Raw genomic sequence first — 27756 nt, forward strand, 5'->3', positions numbered from 1 at the left:
ACTGTCTCAAAGCAGGCGTCTTCGATGCAGACACGCCAGTTACAAGCTTATTCTTCACCTTCCTCCCAGCTTGGAGTAGTTTCAGTCAACTTTAAATGTTGTAGAGAGCTTAACTATCCCACGTTTATACGTTTGTGAAACCCACTTGTTAAGTAAAGGAATACAGTAAGATTTGTATGATTCCTACGTGTGCTCATCCTAAGTATCAGTACTAGACGTATTTGTTTAGCCAAACGAAGATGGGATGGTTGCATAGTCTGTAACCCAAGAAATTTATAAATATGGTACTTGTATTGGGAAAACCTAATTTTTGCGTTCCTTACCTATGTGTCTTTTCAGTACTTTTTTTGTGGAATAGTTTTTTAAAGATGTGTGATTCTTAGCATGGATGCCATTACCCACTGACTCCATCTGCATTTACAGACAGACCTAAATTGCCTGATAACTACACTCAGGACACCTGGCAGAAACTTCATGAAGCAGTGAAAGCCATACAGAGTAGTACCTCCATCAGATATAACCTGGAAGAGCTCTACCAGGTAAGGCTCCACATGTGCAGAAAGCAGAGCTTGTTAGAATTCTCACTGAGATGTAAAGGCGCAGTTTTCTTAGGGAGAACTTTAAGACCTGAGCGGGCCAGGGTCCGGTTTTTCACTTACCTGATTGTTTCTTATAGTGTCTAAATAGCACAATTATCCAACTCCAGTGAAATGTGACCCAGACGTGGATCTTGTGCTCCTCGGTGTTGTTTCAGGGTCAGTAATGAAGGAGATCATAGAAATCGACTCTTTGCCTGCAACAAGAGCAGTAGGAGTTCGGTGGCAGCGTGTCCCAAGTCGAGGAGTGTTTTCTGTTTTTGGTGGTTGTGGGATTTTTATTTCATTTTCAGGCCTCAGCTGTCTAGAAGGGTATTTAAAGTTAACCCATTACAGGCGAGAAATGCGTTTCTAAGAGTCACATGACTTAATATTTTCCAAATATGCAGCAAACTATTGTCATAATTCCATTATGTTATATATGAAACTCTTATTACAGTTTGACTTGTTAATGTGGATTTTCCCCTTTTCATTGTGTTTTGTGATTAATTGTTGCAGTTAAAATGTGCAGACTGGTTTTGTTACATTTAATTTGAGATAACGATGTTCCTTTTCTAACACCAGAAGAAATGATCAAAAGTACGTTTCACTGTTGGGATATTTCAGTTACACACAGACTGGTTTTCCTGATATCTTGTTTTTAAAGAATGACATTAGCTAAGTAGTCTAATATTATCTACATTTTAGGTAATATTATAGCACAATTTCTACTAAGAGACTTAACATTTTTTTTCTGTTTACATAAGTGATTGCATTATTAAAATTATGGAAACTACAGAAAGTACAAAGAAGAAAATAAAAATCACCTATGTTCTTACCACCCAAAGAAGACTACCATGGACAGTTCGATGGATACCTGTCCCTTCTTGGTCTTAAGTTTGTGTGAGGTTATTGTATTGTTTAATCGACTTAATTACGGTGTAGAATACGTACTTCAACAAGCTTTAACAAATGTACCCAATTGTATAACCACCACACAGTGAAGATACAGAATGTTTTTGTCACCCCGAAAAGTTCCCTGAGGCCCCTTTGCAGTGGGTCCTGTCCTGTGCCCTAACCCCCAGTCCTTGGCAGTCACTGATGTGCCTTGTGTCGGTATGTTTTGCCGTCTCTAGAATCTTATGTCAGTGGAACCATGCAATTGTGCCTATAGCTCCTTTCGCTTAGGGTAGGGCTTGTGAGTTGGGCGCGTGCGTGCGTCATGACAGTAATTCGTTTCTTTGTTGCTGAGTACTCTGGGGACCACCAATTAGTTATCCTGAGGTAATGGATGTCTGGGTGTCTAGTTTGGGGTTGTTATGAATAAAACTGCTGCAGACATTCATGGGTAAGTCTTCTTGTGGACAAAAATTCTCATTTCTCTCGGATGAACGTCTAAAAGTAGGTTCTCAGAGTGAAATGGAAAATGTGTATTTAGCTTTACAAGACATTTCCTAACTTTCAAATGGCTTCACCATTTTGCCTCTCTGCCAGTGGCACGTGAGCGTTCCAGCTGCTGCGTGTGCTTGCTGACATTGGGTATCGTCAGTCTTTTTAATTTTTGCTATTCTAGTAGGTGAGTAGTAGAATTTCACTACGGTTTTAATTTGCATTTCCCTAATGATATTACGTATCTTGTCTTGTGCCCGTTGGCATTCCATACACCTTCTTTAATGAAGTGTGTGTTCAAATCTTCTCATTTTTTATGGTGGTGTTTATTTTCTTATTATCGAGTGTTTGAGTTTATTATGTGTTCTGAGCATGCATCCTATACAGGTATTTGCCTTGCAAATCTGTTTTCCCAGTTTGTCTTTCGATTCTCTTAACTCTGGCTTTCAGAGAGCAGGCGTGTTAAATTTTGATGAAGTCTTTGCATCAGTTTGGTCTGTTATGGATTGTGCTTTTAGTATCTCTCTGAGAAGTCTCTGCCTAATCAAAGGTGGTAAAGATTTTCCCTTGTATTTCCTTCTTGTAGCGTTTTAGGTTTTACATGTAGGTCTGTTGTGTGTTTTGAGGTGAATTTTTGTATTTGCTGTGAGGTATAAATCCAAGTTCACTGTCTTCCCTGTGGAGGTCCAGTTGGTCCAATGCCATGTATTGAGGCGTCTGTCTTCCCCAGCAAACTGCCTTTGCTCCTTTGTCAGAAGTCCTCGTCCGTGTGAGTGTGGGTGTCCTAAGTCTCAAAGTCTGGAGCGCTGGCCCTGCAGGTTTATCCTTTTTTGGGTAAACTTGTTTTGGGTATTCTAGGTCCATTATATTTCCATATGAATTTTAGAATCTGTTTGCCAATTTCTGCAAAAAAGCCTCCTAGGATTTGGGTTTGGGGAGCGTGGGGAGCTGCTATCTTGACAACACTGAACCCCCCAGGTGACCACAAGGGACAGCTCTCGCTTAGTTAGGTCTCAGCAATGTTTTCTAGTTCCGCTGTGCGGGTCTTGTACAACTTTTGTGAAATTTATCCCTAAAGCATTTCATATTTTTATGGTATTGTAAAAGGTAGTATAAATTTTAATTTCTGGTTGTTGATAGTACATACAAATACAACTCATGTTTATATATTGATCTAGTATATTGCTGTTTTGCTAACCGCACTTATCTCTAGTAGCTTTTTTGTAGATCCCATTGGATATTCTGTGTAGACAATCATGTCGCCTATACACAGAGATAACTTTACTTCTCCCTTTCTAATCTGCATGCCTTTTATTTCTTTTCTTGCCTCATTGCACTATATAGAACCTCTGGTGGTTAGTACGATGGTTAATAGAAACAGAAAAAGCAGACATCCTTGTTTTGTTCCTGGTCTTAGGGGAGAAAGCTTTCAGTCTTTCATCATTGAACACCATATGATGCTAGCTGTGGGTTTTTCAAAAATACCCATTATCAGGTTGAGGAAGTTCCTTTCTGTTCCTAGGTTGTTGAGAGTTTTTATCAGAAATACATGTTGGATTTTGACAAATTCTTCTGTGACTGTTGAGATGGTCATGTGATTTTTGTTTTTTAGTTTGTTAACTACACGGATTGATTTTTCAAATGTTAAACCAGTCTTTCATTCTGGTATAAATACTACTTGGTCATGATGTATTATCTTTTTAAGGTACTGTTAGACTCAGTTTGCTGACATTTTGTTAATTTTTGCATCTGTGATCACAAAGGATATTGTATTATTCTCGTGTAATGTGTGTCTGGTTTTAGTATCAGAGTAATGCTGGCCTCATAAAATGAGTTGTAAATGTTCTTTTCATTGTCTAGAAGACTTTGTGTAGAATTGGTATTATTTCTTTTTTTTTTTTTTTTAAATAAATTTATTTATTTATTTTTGGCTGTGTTGGGTCTTCGTTGCCGTGCACGGGCTTCTCTTGTGGAGCACAGGCACTAGGCGCATGGGCTTCAGTAGTTGTGGCACTTGGGCTCAGTAGTTGTGGCTTGCGGGCTCTAGAGCACAGGCTCAGTAGTTGTGGCGCACGGGCTCAGTAGCTGTGGCTCGCGGGCTCTAGAGCACAGGCTCAGTAGTTGTGGCTCATGGGCTCCAGAGTGCAGGCTCAGCAGTTGCGGTGCATGGGCTTAGTTGCTCGGCAGCACGTGGGATCTTCCCGGACCAGGGCTCGAACCCGTGTTCCCTGCATTGGCAGGTGGATTCTTAACCACCAGGGAAGTCCAGAATTGGTATTATTTTTTCCTTAAATATTTGAGAGAATTCCCCGGTGAAGCCATCTTGGCTTTCTTTATGGAAAGATTTTCAACTACAAATGTCATTAGTAGATACAGAACTATTCAGTTTATCCATTTCTTTAAGTTCACTCATCTTCTGCGATGTCTAATCTGCCATTAATACCATCTGGTATAATTTTCACCTCTGCATTGTTTTCCTCTCTAGGTGTTCAATTTGAATCTTTTTTTGTATCTTCTCTTTGCTTAGCTTTCTTCAACGTGTGGAGCACAGTTTTGTGTCCTTGTCTGCTGATTCTGTCAATTCCAGGTTGCTGTGACTGATTTTTCTCCCCAGTAAAGGTTGTTTTCCTACTTCTTTGCATGTTTGATAGCTTTGATTGGATGCCAGACATTGTGAATTTTGACTTGTGTGGTAGATGCTTTTGTTTTTTTTTGGGGGGGGTTTGCGGTACGCGGGCCTCTCACTGCTGTGGCCTCTCCCGTTGCGGAGCACAGGCTCCGGACGCGCAGGCTCAGCGGCCGTGGCTCACGGGCCCAGCCGCTCCGCGGCATGTGGGATCTTCCCGGACCGGGGCACGAACCCGTGTCCCCTGCATCGGCAGGCGGACTCTCAACCACTGCGCCACCAGGGAAGCCCTGCTGTTGTATTTCTCTGAATATTCTTGAGCTTTGTTCCAGACTCGGTTAAATTATTTGGAATCAGTTTGACCTTTCAGTCTGTGGCCTTTAAGCGTCGCCAGGCAGGACTAGAGCCGTGTTCCGTCCAGGGCTAACTGCCCTGCTGCTGGGACGAACCTTCCTGAATCCTCTACCCCGCGTCCTGCCGTGTTCCCGCCTGGCTGGTGGGAGGTGTGTGAGCACCAGAGCCCAAGGTCTCTAGACTTTCGGGGTTCCTTCCCTCACTGCGGCGGTCTCCTCCCACGTACGTGCTGGACAGCGCTCTGCTGAGCACTCGAATTGGACCCTGAGGTCACCTCCCCTCGAGGCCTTCGCCCTGCAGCCGTAGGCCTCAGCCCGGGACGACTGCTCTGTGGCCTGGACGCTGGATGCCAGAAGCCAGAGTGGTTGGTGCTTGTCTGTCTCCTGTCTGCCAAGGCCACGGCCTCTCAGAGCCCAATGTGCAGCGCTTCGGAAACTGCTGCTTCGTGTATTATTTCAGCGAAGGCTGAGTCTGCTTCATTTACTTCGTCTGGACCAGGAGTGCCCAGACTCAGAGGCTTTTGACTTAATGAAATATTATGTCTTCCAGATAGGGTTCATTATTGCTCTTTCCCTGGAGATTTGACTGTCTGGTATCAATTGCCCATCATTTTCCTTAGTAGAATGACTTTGCTGGACTTTTTACCCAGGATGTGTTTCATAATAGTCACCATAGATATTATTGTAAACAGTGTTTCCAGATGCCCTGGGTATCGTGGGTGTCCGTGTGGGTGTATGTGAGACCCTGAGGGCTAGGGCTGCTTACCCCCAAAGTGGCACCACTCATTCCAGGGGACATCTCAGGAGGGCCCGTGTGGGGGGCAGTGGATGGGCTTTAGGATGCAGGTGCGTGGGCCGGTGCCTGGCCGCTCAGAAGTTCCAGCAAGTCTAGGTACATCTCTGCAGAGTGAGCCGCTCACATCTTGTGGAGCGAATGGGGTGGAGATAGTAAGTGATGTCACGGTGAAACTATCCTGGTCTCCAGTAGAGTGGACAGTGCACTGGACCTGGTGTTTCAGAATAAAGCCTGAGTTTCTGCTGAGGTGGTGTGGTATATAATTTGCCAAAGAATCTTATGTGCAAGTAACAGTTCTCACCAAAGCTGGAAAGGTTTTTTGTTTGTTTGTTTTTGAGGAGGTTTTCAGGATTATTTGAGGGAGAACCTCTTGTTTTGATGTTCATCAGTTTCCCAAAAGTGGGTTCTGGCATCTCCCCATGCCAGGTCTGAGGAGGCCTCGGTGGAGGGAAAGGTCAGCTCCAGCCTGTCTGCACAGCCTGCCTGCAGTTTCTTAGTTATTTTGTTTTTGTTTGGTAGAAAGGGATATTCAGATTACATGAAAAAGTCTTAGTACATACACATCCTGCTGAGAGTCATTCTCTTATTGTAATGTGAGGAGGGGGAGATTTTGAGTGCATCCATCTTTTCTGAATTGAGATCTGAAATCTCAGCTTGCTGAAGAAAGTGTATCTTGTGTGTCTTAGGTCTATATGTTTTGGTCCTACTTGTCATTTCACTGAGACAACAGAAAACTGAAGACTACATTTTCAAGAATGGTTTCGGGGAAGGCTACGTGTTGATTTCAGACTAGTTTCTTGTTTGTTTTGTTTTTGGCTTTTTTTATTATTGAAGAACAGTTGATTTACAATGCTGTGGCAATCTCTGCTGTACAGCAGTGACTCAGTTATACACATAGAGACATTCTTTTTTAAATATGCTTTTCCATTACCATTTGTCCCAAGAGATGGGATATAGTTCCCTGTGTTATACAGTAGGACCTTGTTTATCCATTGTAAATGTGGTAGTTTGCATCTACCAACCCCAAACTCCCAGTGCATCCCTCTCCCTCCCCCCTCCCCCTCCCCCTCAGCAACCACAAGTCTGATCTCTATGGATTTCAGACTAGTTTTGATGCACAGAATCAAACCTGTCACAGAGAACTTGCGCTTGAGAAAAGCTGTGCTGCTGACCTTGAGTCACGGGGTAAATGTCTCCAGGAAACCCTGTGCCTGGTGAGAGCTTGGTGAAGGAGAATGGAGTGGAGTCAGGTCCTGATGGATTAATAGGGTGGGTGAAAGTGATGCAAGCGGGTGAGGAAGCCCAGAAAATGGGAAACAAGTGGACACGTTATTTGATGGACCAATTTGAGAATGTAAATTAATCAAGAGTGAATTCAATACATAAGTTATTCAAAAACAGAGAATATTCAGGTTCAAATATCTTAGGCCTAATAGGAAGGATTTTGTTAATTCAGCGGCTTCGGTCACTCAGTGAAATCAGTCATTTGTACAAGGGCATCACGTCCGGCATTCACAACGGGGCTGGGAGGGTGGATGTCTTCCTGGGATGCCGCCCCCCCCCCCCCCCATTTTTCATCCCACGCTTGGGCCCAAGTCCTTGTCTCCTTTTTACGTTGCCCTTTACTTGTTTCTTGTGGGTGGGAACCGCAGAGTCCTGGTGGCGGCTTCTGTGTCGTGTGCTTGTCGTGTTTAGACAGGCCTGCCACCGAGTAGGGCAGCCTGGGGCCTGGCTGCTGCAAGAAGCCTCTCATCGGTCCTCAGGATAGTCCACAGGGGCGTGGTTTCCCCGGGGGTGGGGGTGGGTGTTTGTTTTTCATTTTTCCCCTTCATTTACCTAAATAACTGAGAGTACTTGCCCGCTCTTTCCCTTACGATTTCTCACTCTGAAACGTCCCACTCCGCTCTGACATCAGCTTTCGCCTTAGCTACTGGCCCCCGAAGTGTGTAGTTGTAGGTGCCGCCTGGCTGTTTTGCTCCCTTAAGGCCCTGGCGGGGGATCCCCACTGAGGGGAGCGCCCTCACAGGCGTGGGTGTTTTGCTGGGACACTCATCTGTCCTGAGACAGATAAGCGTGTTCAGAGCGGGCGGGGCGCGGTGGCAGGGCCGGGAGGCTGGGATGGGCAGGCGTTTCCCTTGGCTACGCTGGTGTGAGGAAAACCTCTGTGTCCCAGTGCTAGGAGGGCCCAGGCCCTGCCGCTCCCCACCTCCAATGCCTGGATCCAGAGGTGTGCTCCGTACCAGTACCGGTAGTGGTCACGTGAGGTACACCACGAGGGGGCATTTCTAAGCGTCCAAGTGTGACTGCATGTCCTGAACGTGTTCTGGGGAGGGCCTCCTGTGTTGGGCGGCTCCTGCAGCCCCGAAGAGCAGGAAGAGCCCAGGGCGTCCCTGCCCCTCCCGCGGGGAGCGAGCCGGTGACAAGGTGCCTGTAACATGAAGATGCCAGCAGTGACTCAGCAAAGACCCAAGAGGTGACGGTGCCCCCAGCACGCCTGGGTGCCCCAGGGCTTGGCTGGTGGTTTTAAGGGGCCTCCAGATTCTCAAAAAAGAAATCTCAGTGGGCTTCACGTAAACAGTAAGCATGTGCTCAACGGGACACATACATATGAGGGAGAGTTGGCTCTAGCATTCAACCAAAAAAGTCACAACTGGGAAAAGATTGTTTTGAGGACATTGACACCTGGTTCAGGAATCGGAGCATTCAGAAAATGGTTCTAAGATGTCCTTTTATGAAGGACACGTACCACTAAGCTTATCTTGATTTTTGCCAAAGAAAAATGTTTTCTTCATATATTATATTAAAAATTTACTTGGTAATAATTGTTTGTAATGATTAACTGCTGGTGCAAAGGCCTTTGTTAGGAGGTTATCTTGGTTTTTTTTTTTAAGAGAGAAAGAGAGTGGATCTTGGACTGATTTATAAAAACATGAAGCTTTTGGGAAAGGAATTGAAGGATGTAAAAACAAAATGTGGATGGGAATCCCTTGTTCTAAGTAAGGCAGAATGTAAGGGAAAGGTATTTTTATTGTTTTAATTATTGTCATTAGTCCATATTCTCTTTAACCTTTATAAATATGCATGTGTTTTATATATTATATATTTCTTTACATAATTATTTTCTTAATATCTGTAAAAATTTAAGTTGCCCTTTTTTCTCCTCGGGAATATAGTATTTGAGTTAAGATTCCGAAGTGTCTCCGTTCTGTATATCCCCCATATATTTTAAAATCGTTCAAAAATAGGCAGTAGAAAAACTACATTTCTGTTTATAATATTTCGTATTTGGATTGAATCAGATGCTGATTTTGTACATGAGATTTGAAAGGAAATTTTATTAGAACTTGTACGAATATGCAAGCATTATTCCTTTGATGTGGATCAAAACAGCTAATGAAAAATATTTCTGCCTCAAAACCTTGTTTCTTCATTAATTTGAGGCAGACTTGGCCCGTGTTCCTTCAGCTTATTTGGGACAGAATCATCAAACTCATGAGCGTGAAAGGAACGGGAATTCCTGTCGTTCTCCCCGCATTGGAGGGTGGTCACCAGGGTCTGGAGCAGGGATTTCCGGCTCTGGTTTCACGTTGGCGATCGTCAGGGTCAACTCACACACCTTCCTGTGGCTCCACCTCAGACTAAGGAGTCATCCAGACACAGGCCCGGGGGGCTCAAGCTGCTTTTGAGTCCTCGGGGGACAGTGTGCAGCCAGCTTGAGAGGCTGTTGAAGAGGGAAGCTTCCGAATCGTGAGAAGCCCAGACTGGGGCGGGCCCACCTGGGGCTCGGGTGTCCTGGGGCTGTCAGCGCGGGCGCCGTCCCATCTGCGCTCCAGGTTCACTGTTGTTAGGGACCATTTTTGCCAAACTTTTACTGGATTCCAGCATTCCAGCGATAATTGCCCTTGACCATGATAACGTATTTGTGGATTACATAAGTGGTGGGCGTGGCTTTGTGTTACGATTAGAGCTGTTTGTACAGATAGGTTGCTTTTAAAGAACAAATTGGTCGTTCACAGTGAATAACTCATTTTCCCTTTTGTTTTCAGGCTGTTGAAAACCTTTGTTATCACAAAGTTTCCCCAGTGCTGTACCAGCAGCTGCGCCAGGTCTGTGAAGGCCACGTCCAAGCACAAATCCTTCAGTTTAGAGAATATCCTTTTTTTGGCTTGTGAAGTTCCTATTTATTACCTAAATCTTTTAAAACTGAACATTAATAGGATAAAGAACTAATGAGTATCCTTAATATTAAAGCAAAAGCTGTTAAAGTTCTCTGTTATTTATAGAAACAAAACCTTACACTTGTATCATATAACCCAACGTAACGGATTTTTTTAGGTGGAGTTTTTACTGTTTAAATTGCTTGGCTGACCTGATTAAAGTCAGTGTCCATTTATCTAGTCTGTTTTGAAGTATTTAGGAGGAGTTCTGAAAAACATCTTAAGGTTTGAGCGCTGCTGTTCTTTATTCTTGTTTTTTAAAAATCTGTGTTAGTTTTCTGTGATATAACCAATTCCCACGAAGTTGGCCGGCCGCGTGAACCAGCCCCGGCCTGTTGGCTCGCGCTCTGCAGGTCGGCTCGCGGTGGGCTCCGTGGAGCTCGGCTCCGGGCCTCACCAGCCCAGATCACGCTGGACCTTTGGTCCCGACGAAGCCTTGCCCTGGGTGGGGCCGCACCTGGCCGCAGCCCCCAGGCCTCCCAGTGCCTCAGGTTGGCTGGCGTGGGCTTGACCCTGTGCAGCCTTGCCTTCGGGCCCCCGCTGGCCACGGAGACCGGTCAGGGTGCCGCCATGTGGTGAGCGCCTCGGCTTAGCACTGGGCACCGGAGATGCCAGGCCGCTGCCGAGGTGGCACCTGCCTACGTGTGCTTAGGACGCAGACTTTTTCAGACTGTTCGCGGAAGGTCTGATACCGTGGGCCATTGTAGTTGTGAGCAGTTGTAACGGTTCTTCCAGAATTACTTGTTAACCGTTCAACTATTCGGTCTTTGCTGTGACTCACTCTGTTTCTAAGTTAGGAGCGGACCCTCGAGAAAATGAGTGAGGCGCTTGGCTGGGACCCCTGTGGCTGTGGTCAGTGCGCCCCCAGCCCCTGCCCCTTCCAGCGGCCCCCACCCCCGCCGGGCCTCCTGCTGCTGGTGTCCTCAGCGCCTTCCGATTTCACATGCCAGAAACGGGCTGCTGTGTGTTGCCTCCTCTCTCTGTGCTCGGAATGTTGCATGGAACCTCGCAGCCGTGCCGAGCCGCGCGCCTGCATCTCGGCCGAGGGGCCGCACTGAGGGGTGCGCCCGTGTCCGGTGCCGTGGAGCTGAGACAGGCTGGAGCAGGGCTGAGGCCCGGGAGGCCGGGTCCTTTCCTCCGCCAGCTGCCTGCACACCCGTACAAAGGGAGTAACTGTGCGCCGTGTGGCTGGGTGTGAGGGTGCTGTGTGGGCCATAGGCGGTGTAGACGTCGTGACCGTGGGGCTTCGATTAACCTGTGCACGCAGTGCCCAGGTGCTTGGCGAGGTTTTCCCTGGGAGCCTGCACCGGGTGTCTTTTGCTGTAAACAGCGTCCCGAAAGTCAGGTCGTGCACGTGGTGCGCGGATGAGACATGACGTACATCTCTGTGAGACCAGAAGTGACAGTGGCCCTCAGCCGTTCTCCCCCGTCTGCCCGTCCCCCAGTGCTGTTCATAGTGACTGGCTTCCTCGCCTCTGGGACAGCATCTCCAGAGCTGCCCTTTGGGGCGGGGCCTTTGGTCCACCCCCCAGCCCACGAAGCCTCAACGGGCAGTGGGGTGAAAGGGAAACGGGGAGGGGCAGGAAGAGATGGAGGCAGGTGAGTGCAGGCAGGTTCATCACAGGTAGGCAGGGAGACACGGAGGCTGGAAACCACGTGTGTGGCTTCTGAGCTTCTGCCCTTTCAGTATTCTGATCACTAAGCAACCTGCGTGACTCGGAGGCGAGGAGAGCGGAAAGTAAGGGGTAAAAATTGCAACAAGTAAACTGGCCGGTGTTTCTGAGGTTTTCCTTAGCAGGTCTGCACAGACTCGCTAGATAGTGTTTTATTTTTAAAGAAGATTAACACATGCTGGCAGGATCACTGCAGACAAATGGTAAGCCTGCTGACATGCTCCCCGAGTGGGTCTCAGTGCACACGCCCTCTTGGGTCTTTTCCTCCCGCCTCTGGCTCAGCTGGACAGAAGGCAGATCTGGGTAGCTGGGAGTCTGTGCCCCCTTTGCATCCAGCTGTGTTGTTTGTTTTTCTTTTTAACCAAAGCATGGCCCCGCCCATCTTCCCTCAACCCCCAAGGAAGGCAGGGCCCGGTTGGGAGCTGAGATGGGGAGTTCTGTTCAGGTCAGATGCTGCCATCCAGCTCCGACCGAGCTGGACCGTGGCTGGAGAAGAGTGGGGACGGCCTTCTCTTCTGGGGTGGGGCTGGCTGCGAGCTTGGCCTTCAGGCCGGCCGCACAGGTGACTCATGGGGCCTGCGACTCCCCGTGGGTCTCTGAAGTCTTCCTTGATCTCAGTTTATGCCTGAGAACCAAGCCTGAATCCCAGGAGTTTACTGTAACTAGACAGCCAGGCTTAGACTTAGTAGATATATCGATCCTAATTTGATTTTATATATGTGAGTTTTCAGGATGACCTGGCTGAAAATTATGTAAGTGAGAGAAGAGATAGGATGTATCAATAGCTTTCCTAACTAGGTTGAATTCTTTGGTTTCCTGACTGAGGTGAGTAGGCGACGACTGAGTCTCTCTTGGGCCAGGCACCGGGGGCAGTAGAGACAGGTGAACGTGTTGGGGAGGTTCTCTCTATGTGTGTAAGCAAAGCTCCACGACACAGTCTGCGGCGCTCCTACCACGTGAGCCTGCAAAGTGAAGTCAAGTGCACACGCAGGGCTGAGAACCTCATGCCAACGTAACGAGCCGGAATGCTGGAAAAATTCAGCTTAGAGCATCTCGCAGTCTAAGGAGATTCACCACGTCAGTCAGGAAATGACTGAATTTCAAAGGCATCTTTGAGGCGAAGTGCTGTACAATCCCTACAGTCAGACTTTCTGGATAAAAGAGATGAAAAGCAAACACCAAGGGGCACATGTAAATTCAGGGAAAAATCAACCATGAGGGTCTTGAAGATAAAAACATCTTTTCATTGAGAAACAATCATGTTCGTTTTGAGACAGCTATTAGGGTTGAATGTTTTGTCGGTAAGGCATGTAAACAAGTCCTCCTCTTGCCCTCCAGATCATGATCAGAAGTATCTTCCTGTTTCTGGATCGTACTTACGTGCTTCAGAATTCCATGCTTCCTTCCATCTGGTGAGTGTCCCCCGGTCCTGGTCTGTGGCTGACCTGTGTCTCCGATGGTTGATTTGATGACACGTGCCCGACCATCTGTCTGTGGTCCTCTGTGTTGGCGAGGGTCGCTGGCACACAGGCCTGCCCCTTGGTGGCTCTCGGCCCGGAAGTGTCTGTCACCATGAGGGGCAGCCGCCGAGCTGGCAGCTGCCAGTCCAGCACCTTCTCCTGTTGGCATGGAAGTGCCTTGTGAAGCCCGTTTCTGTCACCTCTTCCACCTCTGCTCTGGGAAAGGCTGGGGAGCCGGTCACTCTCTGATGGCGCCTCCCGGTACTCTGCTGATGGGCCGGGCACAGGGCGTTGGCTTCCATCTGCTTGGGGCAGTGTGAGTCGGGAACCCTGTGCCCACGTTGCCCTGGGTCCCTGGTCCCCGACTTCCAGCGTCGTCTCCGAGCAGCTCAGCCTTGGTGACGGGGCCTGTCTGTGGTCTCGCCCTCGGTCCTCCTGGCCTGTGCCCACGTGGACATTGACCCTCCCGATTCAGCACGCTGTGCCCTCTCGCCACCTCTAAGCCCCATCCTGTAAAGTCGCTTCCTTTTCTAGCTTCCTGGCCGTCCGTTCACTCTGACCCAAGGCAGTACCATTTCTCCTTCTACCACCGGGAAGCCGCTTGTCTTTGTTTCCTGTAACCCACGCGTGGGGCGGCTGGGGCCCTCCCTCCTCTCCGTGACCCCACGTCCCCTCTGCCCCTCTGTCCTCTCAGCCCCGACTCCTGCACGCCTCCTACTAGACACCCATGAACCTCTGCAGGACAGATCGTCATTGCTCAGAGAAACAATCCGTTTGGAAAAGCTGATGATGGCAGGAAGCCGCAGAGCTCCTCCTCTGTGCGGGGCTCTGTCCTAAGGGCTTCAGCACCTCCTGACTGACTCCATCCTTAGAGCAGCTCCATGAGGGGTGACCATCCTCCAGATGGAGAAACTGAGGCAGCGCGGCTGCCACCGCAGGACCTTCTTCTGAAGCCACACTCTCAGCTCAGACTCCAGCAAAGCCGCCAGGATGTGCCCGCGGCTTCCTCCTCCCTCAGCGTGCCTGGGCGCAGCAGGCTTCCTCTCCCCACCTCCTCCTGTCTCAGCTAGTGGGCCGCTCCCGTGGCCTCTGCAGAGCTCAGGCCGGGGCTCCACTGCACACCCGGATTTCTCACGCACCCTCACAGCGATCTCTGACATCCTGCACAAGCACACTTGCTTCCCTGCCTGCTGCAGTGGACGGGGGCTGGTAGGCTTCACGCACTGGGCAGTGCCTCCAGGTTAGACAGCAGGGTTACATGATGAACTACGTTTAGACTCTGGAGCCTGGCGAGCTGGGCACAGCAAGCTCCCTGTGATCTCTCTGCCTCAGTTTCTCCATCTGGAGGACGGTCATCCCTCACGGAGCTGCTCTAAGGATGGAGTCAGTCAGGAGGTGCTGAAGCCCTTAGGACAGAGGGGCAGAGGGGACGTGGGGTCACGGAGAGGAGGGAGGGCCCCAGCCGCCCCACGCGTGGGTCACAGGAAACAAAGACAAGCGGCTTCCCGGTGGTAGAAGGAGAAATCGTACTGCCTTGGGTCAGAGTGAACGGACGGCCAGGAAGCTAGAAAAGGAAGCGACTTTACAGGACGGGGCTTAGAGGTGGCGAGAGGGCACAGCACACGGAATCGGGAGGGAGCGGGCTGAGGGAGTGTGATGGACTCTGCTTTGCACTCTCAGTGGCCAGGGCCACACAGGAGGAGCAGCTGGAGGATGCGGGCAGGGCAGGCGGAGGGTCCCAGGGCTCCCGGGCAGGACGGCGGGAACCTGCTGACCCATGCAGGAAACAGGCGGCATTGATGAGGAAAGAAATACAAGGCACACCAGACTGTCAAGAGTGAAAATTTTTTTAAAAAAGGAGTTCTTGACACCTGGACCAGAGAGTTAGCAAGTCAGTAGCTTGGGGGTGATACTCAATAGTGTAGCTGGAGCTTCACCCAGAACTTCTAAGAAGTGAAACTAAAACAGTCTTGTCTTCTCTGTTTGTACAGGGATATGGGATTAGAACTATTTAGAAACCATATTATTAGCGATAAAATGGTTCAGACAAAGACCATCGATGGCATCCTGCTTCTGATCAAGCGGGAGCGGAGCGGGGAGGCCGTGGACCGGAGCCTGCTGCGGGGCCTGCTGGGCATGCTGTCCGACCTCCAGGTGGGCCCCACGCGTCCTCACAGCCCGCGAGGGGAGCACTGGGCCCCTGCGCAGCCGCCTGCACCCAGGCGACGAGGTGTCAAAGATGTCAGCGTCGGAGCTGACACCCTTAGAGTATTGCTAAAAGTATGGGAGGGGGGTGAGTCGGCTGGCACTCACCCGGAGCCGGGGAAGGGGCAGCTTTTGCCGCATGGGTGCAGTGCCCCGGGAGACGGCCGGGGCCTGGGAGCACCCTGGGCAGAGCAGGGAGGCTGGGCAGGCCCAGGCAGCTTGTCACGGGCGCAGGTCACGGCAGCCGTGCGCCCTCGACGTGGGCTGCAGCAGCACTTGCAGCTGAGGGCTAGGTTTCTTCGCTGCATTTGCTCGCTGACCCCGCTCACTTTTCAGGTGTATAAAGAGTCATTTGAACTGAAATTTCTGGAAGAAACTAATTGTTTATATGCTGCAGAAGGCCAAAGGTTAATGCAAGAAAGAGAGGTGAGACAACGAAATGATTCTGAATTGCCTTATTTCATTTTCATAGATGTGCACCTAAGTGTGATTTCTAAATGTTTGTCTCTTCACGCTGGCAAACATCTCACTGAAAATCTCCCAAAAGCTACAATCTAGTTTAAGTTCCTAGTGATGAGCTTCTTTGTGAGTTTATTAAGGGCTTAATTTTTTTCTCCTAATTGAGAAACCCTTCTATTGCCCCCCCACCACCACAGTAAAAAAGCTAGTGTAATAGCTTCTAAAATACATAAAGGAACTCAAGCTGAAATAAGAGTTTAAAAGATAATTCTTAAATATGAAAGAGAAACCTGACATGTTAAAAATGTTCATCTCTGTGAGGCATTGAAAAGATTACCCAAAAAGCCACGGGAAAAAACATGTATTTAGTAGTAATAAGAACCCAAAAACTTGATAGCCGGTTTCTCGGGTATCAGAGCCCAGCTCAGCAGGAAGCCCCTCGGGACCGTCACAGGAGGGGGAGTCGGAGACTGGCCTGGCTGCCGCCCCGGGGTCAGAGCCTCAGCGACCCCTGTCATGGGGCCTTTGCTGTGCAGGCAGGTGACCCTTCACCCCTGGAAACTCAGAGAGAGTGTGTTTTGAGATCTCCTACAGCCACTCTCTTTAGGGCCTCAGAGGAATAGTCTGTTGCTTGGCGTTTGCCGACCCCGCTAAGCGTGGGCTGGGGGGTGCCGTGACCTATCCCCGGGCCTCGGTGACAGGAGGACCCTCCCCAGGAGCAAGGCAGGACCATGCCGTGCTGCCTGCCCCCATTCCAGACGTTACCTTCAGTCTCCAGGATTGGGTTGAAGGAAACCTCCTGCCGTGTATCACCCTCCCCCTCCTCACCACCCCCACTCCTGGTACTCTGTTAACATTTGGGCCTGAATGTACAGTCTGCTTTTTTTTCTTAAATAAGGAAAACAGTATTTCAGCTTCTTGGGTAACGTGAAGAAGGTTTTTGTTGCTGATGTGTTTAAATGTTGTGTTTGGAAGGTTCCGGAGTACCTGAACCATGTGAGTAAGCGCCTGGGGGAGGAGGGTGACCGCGTGATCACGTATCTAGACCACAGCACACAGTGAGTACCACTCCCGCGCTCAGCTCTGACCCGCAGCGTCTTGTAGACTCGCTCGCTGCTCTCTGAACCTGAACGTATTCTGCTCCTGGGACAGTTTGCTTGTTGTCTGTGATTACCCAGCACTTGTAAGTCACACTGACTCGTGGCCTGTGGTGAGTTATCGTCCAAAGGGAGTGATTCAGGCTGAGATACTCGGTATCTTTTTATAGACAGTTTGTAAGTTACGTTATAAATGTATAATAAATTTACAGAAGTTTACGTTAATGAGGTATTGTTGAATATGGGCAATTTCGGTTGTAGAGTTTTGTTGGACATCTGATATAGCTGTAATTTTTCCTTATAGTACTCAGTCACATTTTTTCTTTTAATATTTATTTATTGTATTTATTTTTGGTTGCGTCGGGTCTTAGTTGTGGTACGCAGGATCTTTTGTCGCAGCGTGCGGGCTTCTCTCTAGTTGCGGTACGCAGACTCCAGAGCGCGTGGGCTCTGTAGTTGTGGTGCCAGGCTCAGTAGTTGCGGCCCACAGTCTTAGTTACCCTGCAGGACGTGGGATCTTCGTTCCCCGACCAGGGATCGAACCCACGTCCCCTGCGTTGGAAGGCAGATTCTTAACCACTGGACCGCCAGGGAAGTAACTTGTCCCTTCTCTTTTCATCCAATTTTTTTTTTCCTCTAAAGCTGAGGTCAGTGAGTAGCTAGGGAAAAGTACAGGGCAGGTTTTGTGAATGTCTGCGTCAGGCACGTAATATTTATTCAAGTGAGGAAGATTAGAGCAGAAACGTGAGAGACAGAAAAGAGAGACGTTTTTAAGAGGGAAAGTGCTAAAACGTGCAGAATGTGTTGACTCCCGGGGCGGGGGGAGGGGCCAGGCAGGATGAAAGAAAGGGACAGGATGTGGCAGCTTGAGAACTTGGAAAATAGAGGGTCGTGCAGCAGAGGTGAGGCTGCTCTCAGACACCTGGCGCTGGAGGTGCCGTGCGGACCTCAGGTGCAGGGCGGTGCCGTCGGGCCGAAGCGGGGTCCACGGGGGAGGGAGGGGGCGGGGGGGTGGGAGAGACTGTGCAGCGCCCATCGGGGCCAGGCCCCTCGGCCCCTCCTCCCCGCCCTCCGGTGTGTAGGTGCTGTGTTAATAACTGCCCGCTCCCCAGTCTCGCTTAGGAGTGTCCGAGAGTTCAGCAGAGCAGACCGTGGGCCCCCCTCGGGTGAGGGTTTCGAGGGGCACTGCCCGACGTGGCTCCTGTGGTGTCGGGCGATTCAAAGGTCACAGAGTGAGAAACAGGAGGGAGGTGGCCGATAAGGAGCCACGGCAGCCTACAGGCTGCGCTCCGGGCACCCCTTCCCGCCTCGCCCGTGCACGCCGCCACCCTCGGGACGGGCACTGCGGGCGTCGGTGCAGGCCACACCTCTGGGCCCTCCGTACCCAGAGCCCGAGTGCCTGCCGCACGTCCCTCTGGGGTCACCCTGAGGTTCACCTGAGGTGGTGCGGTGAAAAGTTCCTCAAAATGAAGGCCGAGGTCCACACGCCTGGGAGCGAAGCGGGGGCTCTGGTCTCCTAAAAGAAGAGCTGAGCGAGCAGGGGTGATGGGTCAGGAATGGCAGCTGTGTGTCCTGCGTGACGTTCCCGCGGCCGCTCTGAGAAGTCACATTTTGAAGAGTGGTCCTGGGGGAAGACAGGCAGGAGGAAGTGAGGGCAGAGGGACAGCTATGGGTGCAGGAGGCCGTCTGTGGGACCCGGGCGGGGCAGGGTCGCGGGCAGCCCGCCCAGGTTGTCCCAGGTGCGGTGGGCGAGGGCGCCTCCCATCCGCTGCTGTCCCCCTCTCCCGGGGCCCCGGTGACCTGAGCCTGTGTCGGCGTCGGTGATGGCTGGGCGTGTGCTGACTTGGGCTCAGCTGCGTGGACGGGGGTCCCCGTCCTCCACAGCCGACAGGCTCTCCCCAGTACTTCCTTCCTGACACGCCTCTGTTTACTTCCCAGGAAACCACTGATTGCCTGTGTGGAGAAGCAGCTGTTAGGAGAACATTTAACAGCGATTCTGCAGAAAGGTAGGTTTTCCCAGCTCTGTGTCTCTGCACTGATGGCTTGTCCCTGATTTGCTAAGAGAGTTAGCAGAGCATTGTAAGCACGCGAGGACCCTCGTTGTTGTAAGAAGACAGGCACTGAAATCATCGGGAAAGTGGTGGACCATTAGCCCTTGAGGGGAGAATTGATTACACGCAGTAGTGAAAGGCACACGTAAGAACCACGGTTTAAGCTAAAATCACGTGAAATCCTATCCGGGCTGAGAGGTTGGTTGCAAGAGGCCCTCTGGCCGGCAGACGGCCTGGGCTGTGCTCACAGGCCCCATCCTGTGCGGTGATGTCCCTCCTGGACACTGACCCCCCTCCTGGGCACTGACCCGCGGGTGTGGACGCTCGCGGTCCGATGGGCTGGGGGTGCCCGCGGGCTGCATCCCTGCCCTGCATGCGGCTCCGCGGCAGACGAGCTGCTGGCGCCATGGTCCCAGGACGGAGGCGGACCAGGCTAGCTAGGCACGCGGCCGACGGTGCGGTTTTAGCGCCGTGCTGTTAGAGGTGATGTGATGTTCTCACTCCCGCCCTCACTGTAATGAGCACAGTCTAACCGTACACACTTTAGTGCTTGGTGTTGCTTTGTATATCATTTACTGTTACGTTTGAAAGTCATTTTGGAGCCACGGGATCTGTTTCAAGCTATTGGAAACCTTAAAGTCTAATTCTGGGAAGGCCCAATAGCCCCCAAATGCATCTGGTTGGGGTCTGCTTTGCCAGGTGGTAATATCTCTAATGAGACACTAAACGGGGGGCTTCCAAGTGAAACCAGAATGAAGCCAAAGGGAGAGCATTAGTGTTGGTGAGCGTCTGCTGTACGTCAGGTAAGTGGCTTCTGGTCCTGGAACAGCCCCGGTTTACAGGAAACCCGAGCGAGACATTAATGCCTTGGATCCTGGCCCGAAAGCCGAGGGCCAGGGCGCCAGTCTGGTGTCTCCTGCTCACGTCACACTGGAGCCCACACACTGGTACGTTTCCATGTGGATGGGGCCTCGATTTACTGTCCACCTGAAACAAGGGTCCTCCGATTTCATACTAGGTGTTTATTAAAAAGGAGTCACTTTTTTGGGGGGGGGCGGGGGCGCCACGCCACACGGCTTGAGGGATCTTAGTTCCCCGACCAGGGATCGAACCCTCACCCCCGGAAGTGGAAGCACAGAGTCTTAACCACTGGACCACCAGGGCGGTCCAAAAAGGAGTCACTTTTAGAAGAAAAGGGAACTTCATGTAGACAGTAGAAATTTGGATGAATCGCTTCAGTGTGTATTTTGATGAGCAAAATTATTTCAAGAAAATGGTAAGTTATATATATGTAAAAGTATAGTCTAAATTTTACTAAAGGCATTTAAAAAACTAAAAGCTATAATTTTTGAATTTTAAGTCATCGTTCAGCGTTTCAGTACATCAGTTGTAGAATAAGTTATCTGCATCAGTAGATCAAATCGTAATTGAGAGAAATACAGACACTTGGAGCCTTGCTCAGGGTCCGGTCCATCAGCACAGCCGACGTGTTTGTGTGTCTTTGCCGTGTGGACAGTGTGCCTGATTTACAGCAGAAGCGGAGACTGCAGTCACGTGACTGGCTCACAGCGTCTCCGCTCTCACCTCACGGCCCCCCCACAGTTAGCAGAAAGCAGGTGGTGAGAACATGCTTCCTGAAGCTCTTCTGATCGTGGTGGTTTTAGAAAATCTTTGTAAAATGTTAAAACCTGAAATAGCAAAGACCTAAAAAAATGCTGTTAAGCACCTCCAAGTATCTGATAAACAATACATGTTTTCCTTCCACAATGTATTATACAGGTGAATAAAATAAGTCAACTAAAAGATTAGATTTGATAGCTTATCTTAGGCAAATATACTTTCTGGCTGATGGACTAAATCAGAAGTGATTTGGGGTCGTAAAGCTCCCAGGTCAGAGAGTTGGTGTGAGCATTCTTCGGATCTTTCTGCATTAGCCAAATAAGGGGCCTCCGTGCAGGGAAGGGGTAGGGACTACACCTCCCAGCATGGTGCTCAGGGAACAAGACTCACCTGGTGGGCTGCGTCACGGGGCCTTGCCTGCGTAGGAACCAGCCGACCCCTGGGTTTCTGTGTCCGCGGGGGCCCTGTGTGCCGCGAGCCCTGGCCCAGCCTAGCTTTTGCTCATGCCGCCTTCCCGCCCGCCGTGCCGAGCTAACATTGCCGTGTGATCTCAGGGCTGGACCACCTGTTGGATGAGAACAGAGTGCCCGACCTCACTCAGATGTACCAGCTGTTCAGCCGCGTGCGGGGCGGCCAGCAGGCACTGCTGCAGCACTGGAGCGAGTACATCAAGGTGCGTGGCCATCGGTCGGGCTCTGCGAGGGACGGGCATGGGGCCACCATCACACATCTCCCTCCAGGTCACTCGTGCACAGGAGTTTTAGGGATGAATACCGTCCGGGTGTAAACACGTTTTAAAAGCTGCCATTTGGCCGTTTGTCATCAGCGTAAGTATTGGGTTGGCCAAAAAGTTCCTTCGGTTTTCAAGTAGAAATAAAAGACATATTTTTCATTTTCACCAAGAACTTTATTGAACAACTTATTCACTGTTTTGTTCCACTACCTTCTGCCATTTTTCAGGCAACTTCATAATTCCATTGTCCCAAAACTTTTTACCTTTTTGAGCAAAGAACTGTTCAGGTGCCTTTCACTGTCTTCCAGGGAATTGCATTTTTTTTTGTTAAGAGAATTTTGTAAAGACTGAAATAAATTGGAAATCTGAAGGTGCAATGTCTGGTGATATGGTGGATGAATCAGAACTTCCCAGCCAAGCTCTAACAGTTTTTGCCTGGTCATCATAGAAACATACGGTCTTGCGTTATCCTGATGGAAGATTATGTGTTGTTTTCTGTTGACTAATTCCAGACGCTTTTCATCGAGTGCTGCTTTCAGTTGGTCTCATTGGGAGCAGTACTTCTTGGAATTAATCGTTTGATTTTCCAGAAGTAGCTCATGATAGAGGACTCTCTTCCAATCCCACCATATACACAACATCAACTTTTTTGGATGAAGACTGGCCTTTGGTGTGGTTGGTGGTGGTCCATTTCACTTGCCCCATGATCTCTTTACAGTATACACTCTTTATTGTACAGTATCTTTTCATCGCCCATCACAATTTGTTTTTTTTTTTTTTTTTTTTTTTTTTTGGTACGCGGGTTTCTCACTGCTGTGGCCTCTCCCGTTGCGGAGCACAGGCTCCGGACGCGCAGGCTCAGCGGCCATGGCGCACGGGCCCAGCCGCTCCGCGGCACGTGGGATCTTCCCGGACCGGGGCACGAACCCGTGTCCCCTGCATCGGCAGGCGGACTCTCAACCACTGCGCCACCAGGGAAGCCCCACAATTTGTTTTAAAAACGGAACATTTAGGACTTCCCTGGTGGCGCAGTGGTTGAGAGTCCGCCTGCCGATTCAGGGGACACGGGTTCGTGCCCCGGTCCGGGAAGATCCCACGTGCCGCAAAGTGGCTGGGCCCGTGAGCCATGGCTGCTGAGCCTGTGCGTCCAGAGCCTGTGCTCCACAGCAGGAGAGGCCACAACAGTGAGAGGCCTGCATACAGCAAACAAACAAACAAACACACAAAAAAACGGAACATTTAAGTACAGAATTATATGCAGAAATACCGTCAAGTAGTTTTTTTTCGCTTAACTTATGTGGAACCCAAACATCAAAGCGATTAACATAACCAAGCTGGTGCAAATGATGTTCAGGGCTTGATTTGGATATTTTGAGTATTTTGGCTATCTACCCTGTGGTATAACATTGATTGTTCTCAATTAATGTCTCGATTTGATCGCTGTCAACTTGAACTGGTCTGCTCGACTGTGGAGCATCGTCCAGCGAGAAATCTCCAGCACAGAACTTTGCAAACCACTTTTGACATGTTCGATCAGTCACAGCACCTTCTCTCCATATACTGCACAAATCTTTTTTTTGTGCTTCAGTTGTGTTTTTACCTTTCTTGAAATAATGAAGCATAATATGCCGAGAATGTTGTTTTTTCTTCCATCTTCAGTATTAAAATGGCTACACAAAGATCCACCAGTTTTGCTGTCTTCTTTTAAATGCACGCTGATGTGACAGCTGTCACAATACAGTCTAACAAAATTGTTCCGGATGAAGTTAAAGACAACTAAGCGCTCGCTACTAGAGCCAGCTTACAGAAGAAACGGAACGAACCTTTTGGCCAACCTGATACTAGCTGAGTTCTACAATCGAGATTTTCGAAAGTTGTTTTTGTGAATCTACCATATAAACGTGATCTCATGCCTCTGCTCAGTGGGAACTCTCACACATTTTGGTATGTCAGGTGGGTGTGTATGCTACTTTGTTTCCTAGAAATCCAGGATTTATTACGTAAACATGTGCTTGCGGGTTTCTGTGTGTGTATGCATGCATGTGCGTGTGTGTATGGTTATCAAAAGACAACAGGAGAGATCCTTGTGGTGCTGACTGCTTGTCCTCTCGGCCGTGGGCCTAGATGACACACATAGGTGATGGCCCAGGTGACGCACACACAGGGAGCTACAGGCGAACACCGTGACCCATCGGGGTGGGACGGGTGGGCTGTGTCAAGGCCAGTGTCCTGGCTGGGGCGCTGCTCAGTGGCTTCCCACAGAGCACCATCGGGGAGACGAGGCTTAGCGTGCGAGGACATCGTCACTGTTTCTGCCGCACGTGAATCTGTGACTGTCACGGGGAAAATTCAGCTGAGGAAAAAGATAAAGGAAATAATCAGGCCTGAAGTTGCATGTTGATCTGCATGTGGCCAGCTTGGACACACGCACACGTGCATGCACGCACACATGCCCCCAGGATTTTGTGCGGTTGCATTGAGCTGAAAGGCATAAGCGACTCACGCTGGGTCAGCAGTGGAGCTTTATGTTAAGAAAGGCCAGTGGAGATTTAGGGTTTTGCCGACCAGTAGTCCTGAGAGAAGAGGAACAAGTGCTGAACACAGGGGTTCACCTTTGCAGTGTCCATTCTCAGCAGGAAACGTCAGTGTGTGAATACGGTTCCGAGGGTCCACTGGTGATGAGCAGTTACGCTGTGACAGCACAGTGTTTCCTCACAAAACACAGCTGACCCTCGTGTGTCGTGGTCTTAGGTACGTTCTTGTAAAATCCTGTCAGTGTGAAAGGGTACAGAGTGAAGAGTGAGTCCCTCCCGCCCCTGCTGGTCATGCCCTGTCCCTCTCCAGAAGGTCTTGATGCCATGTCATTTGTACCTTTTCACCAACGATTAGCCTCCATGGGCACCTTTGACGTGTAACTGTGTGTGTGTCCTGTGAAGATGTGTCTTACATTGAACCACGGTTGTGCTCACCGTCTCCTCAGCCGGTAGTTTCTCATCAGATAGCGAGCTGCTGTTGTCACGCACAGACTGTTAGTGATGTTTAAATAGCCTCGTTAACTTAAAAATACAGGCTAAAAACCAGGCTCTAAACCACCCGTGGTTAGAAGTGAAGGGGAAAGAAAACTATAGTCAGGAAGTCCAAATAGGTGTATCAGGTTAAGGGGGTTACTTTCTATTTGAGGAACTTTAAGTAAAAGTTTTTTCTTCAGAAAGCAACAGACATTTCCCCAGTAATTGATAAATTCTTCCAGAAGCAGAATTGTAACCCTAAAGCATTAGTTGCATATCCACTTAATTTTTAGAAGGTGGACTAGATTTGTGAAACTTTTGAAACTATTTAGTGTTTAAAACCAGGAGTGGGGGCGTCCCTGGTGGCGCAGTGGTTGAGAGTCTGCCTGCCAATGCAGGGGACACGGGTTCGTGCCCCGGTCTGGGAAGATCCCACATGCCTCAGAGCAGCTGGGCCCGTGAGCCACGGCTGCTGAGCCTGTGTGTCCGGAGCCCGTGCTCCACAATGGGAGAGGCCACAGCAGTGAGAGGCCCGCGTACCGCGGAAGAAGAAAAAAAAAAAAAAACAGGAGTGATTAATTTATATAAAACTATCATGATTGTTTGATAGCAGGAGAAAAATTGTGTTGTATCAGAAACCTGTTGATGACTTCGGGTATGTTTTTGCAGACTTTTGGGACAACAATCGTTATCAATCCTGAAAAAGATAAAGATATGGTGCAGGACCTGCTGGATTTCAAGGACCGAGTGGACCACGTGATAGAAGTGTGCTTCCAGAGGAACGAGAAGTTCATCAACCTGATGAAGGAGTCCTTCGAATCGTTCATCAACAAGAGGCCAAACAAACCTGCAGAGCTGATTGGTAGAAACACATACTTCTATACCTTTTCTTAACATGGGAAAATAAAGCAAAATTCAAGTAGATTTTTTTTCCCAAACGTTCAGCCTCCTTATGGGGAGGGCAGGGAACATGCCTTAACAGGACACACCTTTTCAAAAAACCACATACAGAGGTGTGTGCTTATAGATATATTAAATACATACGTAAGTGCGTGGTACTTTCATAAGGGTGAATGTAGTTGTGATTTTGTAAGGAAATGGAGCTTGACATCATATGAGAGGAAGGCACATAAAGATTTATCCTAGTTTGACAGCTCCAGAGTTGTTTTTGTAAGGATGAGCCTTGATTCTCTACGTCGACTACAAGCCAGTGATTTCTGCTCAGAAATTGGATTGAGGTTTGTTACATATGAACGTTATGAGGTTATGAGGATAACTATCAATCTCTAGATAATACTTAACAGGAGATGCTATTTAGTCACTATCTTTGTATCCTCCAGTCAGTATCAAAGTACGGTAAAATTGAATGACATCTCAGGAGATAGCATATTTTAAGATGAAACAGTTTTTAAATTATCACTTTATATGATTATTTCATGATAATATCAAAATATTTTAGGATTCACAGAATTTCATTAGTGAGTAAATTTTTTTTTTTTTTTTTTTTTTTTTGAGATTGACAGGAGGCAAAGGGCAGGGAAGGTGTGATGCAGACTTGGGCTCTGTTGAGGGTTGTTGAAAATGTGTGGTGGGCATATGGGGTTCACTGTACAAGTGACTACTTCTGTGTATGTTCAGAATATTTCATAATAAAGAATGATAAGGGAAAAAAGCAACAAGAGGAGAAGTTTAAAGGCAATTTAATTTGGCCTTTGAACCACTTTATGGATTGCGATTTCTCTAAAGATGGGTTCAGACTCTTGGGAGCTTGGGTTCTGCCTTCCTTAAGCCAGGTCATGGCTGGTTCGTGTATCTCAGAAACAAGCAGCCCAAGCAGAACTGCTCTGTCCCTGCATTGTCAGCCCTGAGAAAAGTGCTTTCTCTTGAGAAAGTCTCACCCAGATGTATCACACCACATCTTGAAGACGGGGTACTGCACTTTCTGGAGCACTCAGGTGTCATTAGCCCCAGCATGGAATCAAAGTGTTTGTTCTCGGTGCCCTGAAAGTACAGATCTTAGAAAATCAGGTGTTTGCCTTTTTGTCTCATAATAATGTCATTTTGGAAAGGTTCCAGAGTGTTACTGTTCAGTTTTTGCGTGGAGAAATTAAAGATCTTCCTTCATCTATTTAGAATATGTGTTAGATAATGAATGCTTATTTTTCAAATAATTTTACCTCTTACAGCAAAGCACGTTGATTCAAAATTGAGAGCAGGTAATAAGGAAGCAACGGACGAGGAGCTGGAGAGGATCCTGGACAAGATCATGATCCTATTCCGGTTCATTCATGGTGAGCAGGGCTCACGGCATCTCCTCACCGCCGGGCACAGAGGACGCGATGTCCCCAGAGCGTCTGTAGTCGGGCCCCGTCTTCTGTTGGGAAAAACGGGAATGTGTCCACTTCCCTGTTACCACAGGGACTAGGGTGATGGCTGCCACGGACTGAGTGAGGCGTTCGTGGGGATTCAGTGGGTAGAGCTGGCGTGCGTCAGGGCGGACGCCCCTCTGGCCGTTTCAGCTGTCGAGGTGAACGTTTGCATGGAAGCTATCTAATGACTTAACGTTGTTCTCACTTGCTCATAAATAGGTAAAGATGTCTTTGAAGCATTTTATAAGAAAGATTTGGCAAAAAGACTCCTTGTTGGAAAAAGTGCCTCCGTTGATGCTGAAAAGTCTATGCTGTCGAAGCTGAAGCACGGTGAGCACATGGGGTGGGGGTGGGCCTTGGTGCCCGATGGGTGTTCTCCCAGGATGCTCACCTGCAGTCCACTTGTGTCCAGAGTGTGGGGCTGCGTTCACCAGCAAGCTGGAAGGCATGTTCAAGGACATGGAGCTCTCTAAGGACATCATGGTTCATTTCAAGCAGGCAAGTTGTGTTCTTGTCAAGTAAAACAGCTTTTTAAAAAGTATCCTATTTTAAATTGTGAGAAGTGATTATGTAAATTATGTACATAAGTATGTGAATTATGTAGAATCCTCGTCCTTAAAAATTACACCATTAACATCTCACATATTCAAAAAACTTAAATTTAAAATGAAACAGAAAAATAATCCCTGGGAATTCCCTGGCAGTCCAGTGGTTAAGACTCCACTCTTTCACTGCCAAGGGCCCAGGTTCAGTCCCTGGCTGGGGAACTAAGATCCCATGAGCTGTGCAGTACAGCCAAAAAAAGAAAAAGGGAAAATAATCCCTAAAATTGCACACTAAAAATTTGACTTAAATGATTTTAATGATCCTTATTTGACTAAAGAAGAGAAAACATTTCTAGTGACTTTAGAACAGGGTGTGTGGTTTCGGTGAAATATGTTCCAGGGAGTGAAATAAATGAAAACACAAGGTAAACTGTACTTTGAAAATGACACCATTTTGGGCTTCCCTGGTGGCGCAGTGGTTGAGAGTCCGCCTGCCGATGCAGGGGACACGGGTTCGTGCCCCGATCCCGGAAGATCCCACATGCCGCGGAGCGGCTGGGCCCGCGAGCCATGGCCGTGG

General features: G+C 48.9%; 1 protein-coding gene across 2 annotated transcripts in view; it reads left to right on the forward strand.

Annotated features, from left to right (window-relative positions):
* The window catches only part of CUL4A (cullin 4A), a 42569-nt gene that overhangs the window by 484 nt on the left and 14329 nt on the right, over nucleotides 1-27756 (forward strand). The window contains exons 2-14 of one of the 2 annotated variants that reach the window (XM_060080217.1): nucleotides 424-539; nucleotides 9786-9889; nucleotides 11763-11832; nucleotides 12968-13041; nucleotides 15081-15243; nucleotides 15631-15720; nucleotides 16729-16811; nucleotides 18789-18856; nucleotides 21076-21194; nucleotides 24932-25124; nucleotides 26449-26553; nucleotides 26851-26961; nucleotides 27044-27129. In XM_060080217.1, the coding sequence (XP_059936200.1) occupies nucleotides 424-539; nucleotides 9786-9889; nucleotides 11763-11832; nucleotides 12968-13041; nucleotides 15081-15243; nucleotides 15631-15720; nucleotides 16729-16811; nucleotides 18789-18856; nucleotides 21076-21194; nucleotides 24932-25124; nucleotides 26449-26553; nucleotides 26851-26961; nucleotides 27044-27129 (1382 nt within the window). Of the gene's footprint in view, nucleotides 1-423; nucleotides 540-9785; nucleotides 9890-9941; nucleotides 9973-11762; nucleotides 11833-12967; nucleotides 13042-15080; nucleotides 15244-15630; nucleotides 15721-16728; nucleotides 16812-18788; nucleotides 18857-21075; nucleotides 21195-24931; nucleotides 25125-26448; nucleotides 26554-26850; nucleotides 26962-27043; nucleotides 27130-27756 lie in introns of those variants that run through there. The other variant, XM_060080216.1, reaches the window with a different exon arrangement.

This window comes from Mesoplodon densirostris, chromosome 17 (genome assembly GCF_025265405.1).
Source record: "Mesoplodon densirostris isolate mMesDen1 chromosome 17, mMesDen1 primary haplotype, whole genome shotgun sequence".
Classification (NCBI taxonomy): Eukaryota; Metazoa; Chordata; class Mammalia; order Artiodactyla; family Ziphiidae; genus Mesoplodon; species Mesoplodon densirostris.